This window comes from Chrysoperla carnea, chromosome 3, assembly GCF_905475395.1.
Source record: "Chrysoperla carnea chromosome 3, inChrCarn1.1, whole genome shotgun sequence".
Lineage (NCBI taxonomy): Eukaryota > Metazoa > Arthropoda > Insecta > Neuroptera > Chrysopidae > Chrysoperla > Chrysoperla carnea.
Window position 1 is genome coordinate 36,583,114 of NC_058339.1, and position 12,000 is coordinate 36,595,113.

The window sequence follows — 12,000 nt, forward strand, 5'->3', positions numbered from 1 at the left end:
AAATTTTAGTTCTAGCAAACTACTAAACGAAACCTATGTAAATCAGATTCTCTACTCTTTTCAAAACCAAGTGATCATTTTTCATATTTCGAAGTCTAAACATGTCATTTTTAGGGTTGGCTGATGAATATAGATACAGAAATTGAAAATTTTCAAAGGTTGGGGTATTGAAACTCTCAGCCTTTCATTGGGAGCGAAGCAGTACGTTAATAGTAGGTAGTAGTTTGATTGAAGACGAACATCATGGCTCGACAACATCAAACTGTGGACTAACTTAAACTAATGCAGTTGAAATCAATTATTTATGACAATAAAAGATGGAAAAACAGGGTTTCCAATGTCTCCTGGGAGAAATAGCAATCTTTCTCTTTTTTGAACATACAGAGGTCGTGTGGTTTTTCACAATTTAATTTTTATTTACCCATCTGCAAAACAAAACAAATTTTGAACACAGATTGTACGTTAATGGTGACCCGTAGTGAAGAATAAAAAAATCGGTTATGTGTACATTTTCATGCTGAAAATTCCTTACCAAATTCAGTTTTTAATCCACGACTTAAAGGAAAAGTTGTAGGTATGCGTTTTTTAGCTTTTATTTATTATTATAATGTATAAAAACATGAAAATATATAGCGCCCCGTTTATAATATATAAAACCAAGCACATCAAGCTTAGATTCAAAACTGAGAGTGATATATCTGCAATGAATACGACATGGAATTGTAGAAGCCACCGCTCGGGTCAAAACAGATGATCCCTGCGCACGGATTGATAGAGGAGATTAGAATAAATGATTCCTCAAGAAGGTTAAATAATTCCTCATTGTTTTAAGTAGTCTATTAGAGTCGTCTATTATATTTATCGATAGGCATCTTCCAACTTATAAAAATTAATCGTCGAACAAAGTCTTATGGCGATGTAAGAACTATATAGGTAATGGTCTGTGGCAAAAATATTAATTTTACTGGTTTTGATGTATGGTAAAACAAATTCCAAAATAAAACTTTCTTTGTGTTCATTTTCACCAAATGACTGTTTAACTCATAATTTCTGTGAACTTATATCTAATAATAATAGAAAACATTTAATGTTCGTCTTTAAAATTCGTTTTTGAGAGTTCAATACTTAGGTATATGTCGTTATGTGTAAAATTGACATGGTAAAATTATTTCGTCTATTATGCGTATTTCGAAAAACTTGGCTTTAACATTCATCATGCATTATGACTAATAGAAATAATTTAATAAACTTTTATAATAACAAATAGGAAAAGTAAAAATTACAAAGAGCCGGCCTAGATAGTGGTCCTAACTAGACAACTTTCCCTACATGCATTATACAAAACATGCAGCATTGAACAAAACAAACAGTTTTGATGAATTATGTTTAGTACAAAAATAAAGATATTCGTATAATTGTACCTGGTAATTTTATCTAGATCTCGGTTCCATTGAATATCCTTAAGGTTTGAAGTCCATATTTCACAAAATAGAAACAAACCCACACACTAAACTAAATTTTTATAGTATCAGCAAAATTTTACACAGATTTTAAAAAAAAATTGTGAAACCCTCATCATTAAAAATACACACTACAAAACGAAATTTCCAAAAATTTCGAATTTAAATAACAAAAATAGTCGCAATTGTTATGTTAAATTAACATTTCACATTTTTCTTTCATTTAAGAAAAACAGGTATTGAAAGAAAAATGGTCTTATCCGTTAAGAAAAGTAATTAAAGAACACAACAAATTGCACAAAAATAAACAATTCATACTTTCATGAAAATTAGATTTAGAAATATATGCCATGTTAATAATCCAAAATAAACCAAACCGAAAAGAAACTGTTTTACGATTTTTAGGTTAAGAAATTGTTTTTCATGGGGCAGGTGGAAATTATATTTTCTTAAACATCTAGCTCTATCTATTAGTACACTTAAAAATGTTTTATTAGCTCCGAATAGTTCAAATTCATTTATCAATAACATAAAAATAATTGTTAATAATTTTTTATATTTTTATGCATTTTATGCGTTTATGTTATTTGTGTAAAACGAGTTGCCTAACGAACAGAAATTGTATTTTTTTTAAATAAATTTCGCACATTTTTTAAACCGTTATAACGCGTTAGTATTTACTTCTTTTCAGTTTTAAGCAAAAACGATAATAACCAAAATTAATACGGCTAATTAGGAATAAAATTCTCCTGGGCCAACCAAATGTGCCTATAAACACAGGGTGAAAAATGATTAGATTCGAAAAATTTAAAAACTATAATTCGAAATTGTTTTAATTTTGAAATTCGTCTTTATAAAATGAAATCGAACTTCTTTTTTATTAGTTCCCAAAATGAAATAAAAGCTTTGCATTAGGTACGCAAAAAAAACGATGACAGAAATTGAACGCTTTTAAAAATGTTATTTCATAAGATTGTACCTTTACCATAGCGTTTTAGTTGCGATAGAAGATAACATTGTACCTTTACCATAAAATCATAGTTGCAATAGAAGATTGTACCTTTACCATAGCATTATAGTTAGACCGGAGCTAATCCTAAAATGACGAAAAAGGCACAAGTGACGTTTCTATTTTAACACTTTCGATTAACGGCTAAATTTTGGAATCTCTATTGGAGAAAAATATTAACGTACTTTCGAGCATTGTCAAATTATTTTTATTTAAAAAATAACTTACCTCCCAAAATTTATATTGAATTTCATTTATTCCATCCATAAAATAAATAGAAACAAACTAATTACTTAATCAAATATTTTATTTAATTAATTATTTACAAAAAAAATTTGTTAAATTAATAATAAATACATTCAAATTTTTAGAGTAAATTAATCCACTGCCTAGAGCATTATTTTCTAAAAAAATTTAAACTTTTTTACTAACCAAACATAAAAAATCTTCCAAAGTCACCAAAAATAAATAATTTATCTCATTGCACAAACAAATAACGAATTAGTCGAAAATTTTCTCCAAATAAAAATATCGAATATTTTTATTCGAAATTATAAATTGTTTTAAAATTATTTTGAAATTCGTCTTTATAAAATGGAATTAAACTTTATTTAAGTCGTTCCCAAAATGAGCTACAAAGCTTGTTATGAACAAGAAATTCACATTTAGAAAAATTCAAATTTTACATATTAAGTTTGTTCGAAAATATCGAACAAAATAATAATTTATTTTTATATTAAATATATTACAGGAATTTTAAAGAACTCTTTCCAAAATAATGGAATAATGATTTACGTCAAATTAGCCAAATTTTAGATATATTGCTCTCAGAGTTAACAATTATTGTTTCACATGTGGAAAACATTCAACTAGTTAGCAAACTTAACTCAAACATTACCTCCATTGATTTTATGACAAATTCTTTGAAAATTTAATAATAAATTTCAAAAAAAGTGATTAAAAGATTAAAACCAATTTCTTAAATAAAAATTTATTTACTGGCCCAAATTTTGAACAAAAACCTCAGCAAGGTAAACACAAAAATCTCCGAATATAGAAAAATATTACTACGATAGTAAATCAATTGTGTAAACTTCAAAAAGCCTTAAAAGAAATTGTACTATGAACAAGTTCAAAGCTAAAAAACATAGATAATTAATTTTTACTATTATTTTTTGCCACGAATACAGCAAACCATGACGTCAAGAAACGTTTAATTATTATAGTCTTATTAAAACTGAATAAGTTTTGATATATTTTTCTCGTAGATATTTTGTGTATATTAATAAAAAATTCCAAATTTTTTGATACATTTTCTTGGCGACGTTGAAAAAAATATTGCAACCTTCATGCAGCTTTCTTATCTTTCTGTATCTTGACAATCAATTACAACTGTGTTGCGAACTATTGACGAAACGAACACACAATGTGTGGATACCATATTAGTAAATAATATTAACCAATCAAGCATTCTTTAATTTTTTTTTTTGTAATCAATTTTATTCCCGTCAAACTTTACGATAAGTAACTAAGTATATCAGAACTTTTTTATCAATGCTGAAGCTAGCAGTTATTGACTCGTTTAAAATTAGCATTATGAAGATTTTTTTAAACCACATACTCATGGTGGCTATTGCGATTTCCGTTCTTGACATTATTCACTATGTTCTTTGTAATAAAAGTGATTTAAAAATCATTCCTTACTACAAGTACAATTTTTTTTTTGACATACAACACAATTTAATAGTTTTTAAATTTTTTTGCAACTACATTAGCATAGTAACTTGTTAGGCGACCGCCACGCTGAACGCCTGAGGAGGAAGAAACAATATCTCCTCTGTTATTGTATTGGTCTTGCCGTGAAGAGATGAACTTAGCTCTTGCCAGCCTTTCTTTGAAAACCTCTCTAACCTTAAGTCCGTTAAGGTCAAAGCAGTCCTGTTGTTTTTAAACAACTCAAAATGATTGCTTTAGATTTTGTTAATTTTAAAATACAGGATCTTCCACAATGTATCTCGTGGATATTAAACTTTAAGTGATGTATATACTTCATGGGTTCTAAATACACGCTTCATCTACGGTAAGGATCTTTGGATTTGGAGATTTATTTAAAAAATCAGATGTTAAGTTAACAATTTGGTTAAATGGAATCGAAAAAATGAAGTTTTAAAAAAGAAATACAATTTTAATTAATAAACATTATTTCTCAACATAAAAAAATTTCGTACACTATCATTTTGTGATAACTTAGCAAAGAATGCTGAACATATTATTTATTATAACCGTGATTTCATCAATTGGGCTATAGCGTTTATTAAAATTTGTTAATGACTGCATTAAGTATTTTACGTTTAGAAGGCATGTCAAGTGGAAACGCCAAACAATTTACTTGGTAGTAATAATGATTTCGGAGTCCATCCGCCCATTTATTGTTTTTATTTATTTTATAAAATTATTGAAAAATGAAACAGAAAATAGTTATTAATGAAAAAAAAATCGTTTTAGCCCAATCGAGTAGTAGACCGTGAGACGGTAATGGCGAATCATTGATCAAGATAAGTTTGGTAATAATATCCGTCATTTAAATATCAAATTTAGGAATATTGACTTTCTCAGCGATTTTTTTATTGCCCCAAATCCTCAATTTACCTGAGTTCCAAACTTACCTTTGTAATTTATTTTAAAGGCAGATAAGTCAATCAATTTTCATTTCATTGAAGGCTTAAGATCACGATCACGGTCTACTGGTACGTGCTTGATATCAATTTATTTTTTAGAAAATTAAAAATGGTAAATGGTAGGTTAACATAGTGGATTGTAAAATCCATCATTGATTCTCAGATTACAGTAAATTTCAAAATATTTTGTGTAAAATAAGGGCGCGCACAAAAGTTGCAAAATTCTAGGTACATTTTTTTACTAAATTTGTATACCCTGCATAATAAAGAATAAAATAAAAATGAACTAACGCACTGTAATATAAATCTAAATAATTTTTTTTATTTTGTTACTTTCATAATTTTCTAAATTTTTTTTGATTTTGTACAAATTAAAATAATATCTTACTTTCACAGTTGTTTTTCTTTTGTAAAATAAATTAACACCACACATCAATCACATTCACAACAATTGTTTATTAAAGGGAAAAGGGAGATAAAATATCCCCACCCAAAATATTCTTAAACACTACGTATTAATTTGATTTCGAACACGAAACGCATTCTCTAGTCTAAATTTTAACCAATTTTTACTAAAGTCTACTGTATTTCATATTTTATTTACATGGACTTGTCAAATACTGAATTTATTTTTTTAAGACCCTGTAACTCACTTGTTGTTGTCCTTCAGTATTTGTTTGTCCTTGTTGTACATTTTGTTGTTGCGATTGTTGCTGTTGAGTTGTTTGTTGAGCTTGCTGTTGTTGTGTAATCGCTGTTATGTTACCCCCAGTGGATGAAACAGCTGATTGCATTGAAACAGCAACTAATGGAGTACCACCTGTTGCCTGAATGCGTACAGGACTACCACTTTGTCGAACAGCCATTGAAACCTGTCCTTGTAACGCAGCTGTTACTTGGGATAATAGGGCTTGTTGGGACGATGCCACTTTGATTGTGCCAGCTAATGCACCGGCTAATGTTGATTGAACAGTCACTTGGGGACGTATACCTGATGCCAATGCTTGAGCGGCGGATGTTGCAGTTACCACCTAAAAAATTTAACATCATTAGTATTTAATTGTTCCTTTCTTGATCCTAAATTTTGATTTGGTTTTCATTTGGCTTAAATTTTTACTTTGAAAAAAATGTAAAAACACTTTTTGATATTCAAATCAAGTCATCTTATAAAATATGATAACTTGATATTCGATGAAATCAATTCTCGAAGTGTATTTACGAAGACTAAAAAAACGGCCCTATTTATAGATTTAACCTCCTGTACCTATTTCCTTAAATTCACCATTGTCTGTCTTCTATTCCAAAAATTTATATATTAGCGCAATTAGACCGTGAAGAGTGATAATCTCAGAAATTTTGTTTATTTTACACAAACGCTTTAATCGGTGATATAAGCCGATTTTTCAACTATTTGAGCATTCAAATATCTAGGGCTACATTTCAACTGGAATGGAAAATGGGACATGCACTTTAAGGAAGCAGTAAAGAAAGCAGAAAGAGGACTTTTTATCATAAGAAGGTTTATGTATAGTAACCAATGGATGTCAGCCAGCACCTTAATATGCATAGTTGAGGTTCTAATAAAGCCGATTCTAACTTATGGATGCCAGATATGGGGCAATAAAAATGGGATAATGAAGTTAGAAAAAGCTAGGAATAAAATATTTAAAGAAATATTAGGTATGAGCGCGGCTACTGTAAATAATGCTGTTTTGATTGAATTAGGAAAATTACCATTAGAGAGCGAAATATTAAAAAATGAAATAAAATACTACTTAAAGTTAAAGTGTAACCCACAAAAAGTTATTCAAAGGGTAAGTTATTCAGTACGGTGAGCATAAAAGCTGGGGAGACAAAATGGACATAAAGTTAGAGGAATTAGGCATAAAAATAAGTGAAGAATATGAAGAAACTATGCTACAAAAAACTATGAAAATAGTAGAGGAAAAAATTGAGAATGATGCCTACGGATAAATGTTTACGGATATTAGAGGAAAAAAATCATTTCAATTTTTCGCCAGAATAAACCACTATAAATATGGAGCACACTATATTAATAATTTGGAGCTTAATGAAAGAAGAGTATTTGCAAGATTTAGACTTAGAGTTTGGAATTATGACAGTGCAAAGGATGTAGAAGGAAATAAAATATGTGCAATATGCAGTGAAAGTGAAAGTGAGGAGCATTTGATGTTATTTTGTGAAGGATTGAGTGAGTTAAGGGCTAATTTGGAAAGTGGTAAAAATATAATTGAAATGATGGACTATAAAGAGGAACTTAAGCAAAAGGATATGGCTAGAGTTATTAAAAAAATATTAAGCGTAAGGAAGGGGAAGTTAGAGTAACAATTTGTTTAATTTTTTTTTATAAATATTTTATAATTAAATTAAAAGCTGTAAATTGATAAGTTTTAGAGTCAAATAAATAAATAATAATAATAATAATAATAATAATAATAATAATAATAATAATAACTATTTGAGCTCTTATAGACGTCATGTCAATCGTTTTTCGATACTCGCGAGTATTTAGAAGACAATAATTAATATACGATAATTAGATGTAATTATGTAGACATACATTGTATAAAATTTTTGAAATATCATCACAGGGAGGATTTTTATATTTACCGCCAATTATACTAATTAGTTTCATACATCTGTCTATTATTTAGATTAAATATTCAGTTAAATACTAAGGAAATATGTAATATTATAATTCTTACGTCAATAAAATTGATCATTACTTATATCCAATGAAAATTAAAAAGAATATTGGGCAATATCACTCAACACAATTCAATTCAAAATATTACGTATCCTCCTCCTGTTACACAAGGCAAAATTTTAATTTCAAAAATATAATTAAATTATTTAAAACACCTACTTGTATTTTTTGTGTCAATCCATGAGTTTGTCCAGGAATTACAGACGTTGTAGCACGAGCCACACCTGGTTTGGCCAATACAACATGTTGTGTACCACTTTGACCTGCTGTAGTACCAAGTTGTGCCGCATTTGCACCTTGTACTCTCATTACTTGATGTAACTGTTGAACAGTCATTGTTGTGGCCATACTTTTAGGTGTCTGAACTAACAATGCTTTGTTCGTAACTTGGGTCAATTGCGCTACTTTAGTATGGCCTGACAGCTTACGTTGAGCTAACAAATGGGGATGTAATTGTAATTGACGAATTTGTTGTGTAGTGGCCGCGGTTGCTTTAACACCTTGTGTTAGGGCAGCTTTTACTTGCCCACCTGGCCCTAAAGTAACGCCTGATACAGGTATGGTAACAGCTGAAGTACCTCCTGGTGTAGATACTGCTTTTACAAGAGTTGCAACTTGTGATGTTCCCGCTTGTTGAAGTTGAACACCAGCCGGGGCAAATATTTGCGCATGCACTTGTTGACCACCAGCTCCTTGTTGCGCAGCCGCAACGGCCAAGGCCTTTTGTTGCTGTTGTAATTGTTGGCATTTGATTAGTGCAGCAACTTCACTTTCAGTCACAGCTCGTGCAATTGTTTGTTTTCCAACCCCGCTATTTGCCGCGGCAGCTTGTTTTAAGAAATGGGCACGTTGCGCTTGAGTCATTTGTGCTTGCTGTATACTAACAGTCTGAGGACTAACAGATGTCGTCGTTATGGATGTTGGAGTTTTAACAACAGTGGTGCCAGCAACTACAGTTGTTCCGACATTAGATCCTGCATTTTGTTGTTGCTGCTGCTGTTGCAACAAAGCTGCATTCTGCAATTGTCGAAGTTGCTGTTGTTTCAAAATTTGTTGACGATATAATTGCAAATGCGCTTGATTCACAACTTTACCACCTGCGGTTACCGCGGTTCCGGTTGCAATCCCTTTAGCTGTTACCCGCGATACTGTCTGGCCAGCTACAATTAATCGTTGAGCTTGTAATTGCCCAATCGTTGAGCTAGTAATTCCGCCAATCGTTACTACATTAGTGCCTTGAACTAATGAAGAACTAATTCGTTGTGCACGCAACGCGGATGCTACAGACGAAGGTGATTGTACACCTTGTGATACAGCTACGGATAGCGCAACTTGAGGTACCGGCGACTGTGAGGATGGACCAGGACTTTGAGAATGTGGTATTTGAATGGTAGTAGGGGCGGTTTGTTGAACTACAGCAGTTGCGGCTTGTTGCTGAGCAGCGGGTACTTGCTGAGAAGTTTTGGCAGCTAGCAATCCTAGTGATGACGCTTTTTTCTCTTTGGCAATACGTTCCGCGCGTCTAGTAGCAACATCAATTGGATTTGATGGCATGTCATAACTCACACCTAACTGAGTTAAAATCGCCGTGTGCTTTGTAGTTTTAACCAATTGATTGCCAATTGTTGGTTTAATCGTCGGTTGTCGTTTGTTCGAAATAGTTTTAATAGTATCAAATCTTTGAACCATGGTTGATATAAACGATTGGTTGTTATCTTGTGTATAAATTTGAGAAGTTCTTAATGGTCTGTTGCCTTTAGTTTGTTGTGGATTTTTATACACACTCTTGGTTTTCTTTTGTTTCTTTGGAATTGGATCAAATTGTATTTTACCCTCTTCCCTTGGAACAATTATCAGTTCATACCTAGAATAAATAAAATTAAGTAACAATCATTCAATCTCCAAAAAAAATGGCAAGAATTTAAAATTGAAAAAATTACCTATTCTTGCACTGTTTCGGTGACCTATAAATACGTGAAGTATTGTTAACGAAATCAGCGACCAAGTCCCAATTTGGTGTATGACCTGGTGATAAAACCATCAAATTCAATGGTAATCCCTGATACACTTGAACAGCTTGTAATAATGCCATATCCTCATGAATCATCCATTCCAATACACCATCTGGTTCCGGTTGTGGTTTGGACGTTGACGGTAATTTTAAGCCAGGAATAGGTATCGGTGGCCGTATTATTCCACGATACTTTTGTTGTTTAAAATCACGACGCATTTTTAGTAAAGCAGGAGATGGTCGATCGAATAACGAACGAGGTGCATAAACAGACTCTTCTTTACGATGTTGTTTCATTGGACGTCGACTTTCTGTTAAACCAGCCTCGTTACGTGAACGTTTTGGTTCTTTTTTGATGTACACAGGAGGTAACTGTGCTTCAGACATGACCACTGATTCGTAAAGGAAGTTCATTGAATGATCAATGTAAACGTCGTTATCATTTTGTGGAGGAGTTGGTGGACACCACATCTAATTTGAAAGTAATAAAATTTTGTTAACGATTAATAAGTGAAATTACTGATAATTTATTTTTTGAGTTTTCTAAACTGTGTTCCTAAGTTATTACTTAAAATCGGACTTTTTAAAAGATTTCGTTCATGGCAAAACAAAATGGTTTGCCTTTATCCGGATTGTAAAAATGCCGATATCCCAAGCACCAAAAAGTTCTCTAATCAGTGCTTGGGATACCGACATTTTTTTACATCCTGTATATAGAACCGCAAAAACGAGCGATTATAAAAGGAAACGATTTAAAATTTAAATGGAATTAAGATAAATTGAGTCCATTAATTTTTAGGTTTAGACTAATTTATTGGATTGATTACTCTAATAATGACAATTAAATCTTGGAGTCTTGTGTTGATATGAAATCGTTTAAAAAACGAGTAATATTTAAAATTTTCAGAGGCAAAGTTTTAAGCAAACAGTTTTAATTCAGAAATTATTGGTGCCTCCTTTCCTTTCTTTCTGTGTTACCAAGTTCCTATTTCGTAACATATTACAAAAAAACCATTATCTAGGTGATATCGTAATTTTGTCATCGAAAGTAATGAAAAATTCAAGAAAATCGATTAGGTAAGACAAATTCCAAGACATGGAAGATAATAAAAAAAGTAATTTAAATATGATCAAATAAAAGCCATTAACTTTAAACGTGGGGGCAAAATACGAAACTGAACATTTCGGTATAATTTTTACTTACCGGCATTTCTTCGTTACCAATATCTGATATCCAAATCTGCAAAAAAGAATAAAACTAAACATTTTTTCTTTTATCGAAATTCTTTTCTATTTTAAAAATTAATAAAACTATACTTAAAACATGTCCAAGAAATATATTATTATCGCAAATTTTATGTGAAACATGATATTTTTAGAATATAGAAGAATTATTATGAGAGATATCAAAAAATATTCCTTTTGATGTCACGGTTCCATTATCAGGTTGAAATAAGCCATTTCTTGAATCACTTTCAGCAAAATTAAATAGATGAAAATTTTAATTCCTAAAATACATGATTTATTATTCCTTGGATCCTGTTTCAGCGTTTTCTTTACAGCCAATTACTTGATTGATTATGCTTCTTAACTGAAGATTTATCGTACTATGTAGGCACATTTATTGAATTCGAATTCAAGAAAACATATCCACTATAAAAACTTTCTTTTACGTATGAAATTTAGGAAAATTTACTTACTGTTTAATGTTAAAGATGGCATATCTTAGTTTATTATTTACGACTACTGAAAATCATTCAATTTTTGAATTTAAAAAAATGTTTTATAGTTAAAATTTTACTAGATACTTAATATATTATTAATAATTCGATAAAATAGCTTGTTAAAGAGAATTATTATCATTGTTTTTAATTTTATTTAACATATATATTTAAAATGAATCAATGAAATTGAATGATTTTAAGTAGAAACATAAATAAACATAAATCTGAAATAAAGTGTGACTTCCTTGCTCGCTGGCTGTGGCGAGACGTCGTGCGTTTTGGCGCCACCGGTGTCTCACACCGCAGCGCAGAGAGCAAGGGTGGCACCAAAAACCCGAAACTCACCCAACAACACAAATAAACAAACCGTACATATTTTTTAAAATTAAT

At 30.8% G+C, this 12,000-nt stretch overlaps 1 protein-coding gene across 2 annotated transcripts in view; it reads right to left on the bottom strand.

Annotated features, from left to right (window-relative positions):
* Positions 1 to 5,551: 5,551 nt before the first annotated feature.
* Positions 5,552 to 12,000, bottom strand: part of LOC123295678 (helicase domino) — a 36,223-nt gene continuing 29,774 nt past the window's right edge. For both annotated transcript variants that reach the window (XM_044877100.1, XM_044877099.1), the window contains 4 exons: positions 11,091 to 11,126; positions 9,816 to 10,357; positions 8,035 to 9,739; positions 5,552 to 6,178 (listed from right to left, as the gene is read on the bottom strand). In XM_044877100.1, the coding sequence (XP_044733035.1) occupies positions 5,774 to 6,178; positions 8,035 to 9,739; positions 9,816 to 10,357; positions 11,091 to 11,126 (2,688 nt within the window). In that variant the 3' untranslated portion in view covers positions 5,552 to 5,773. The remainder of the gene's footprint in view (positions 6,179 to 8,034; positions 9,740 to 9,815; positions 10,358 to 11,090; positions 11,127 to 12,000) is intronic.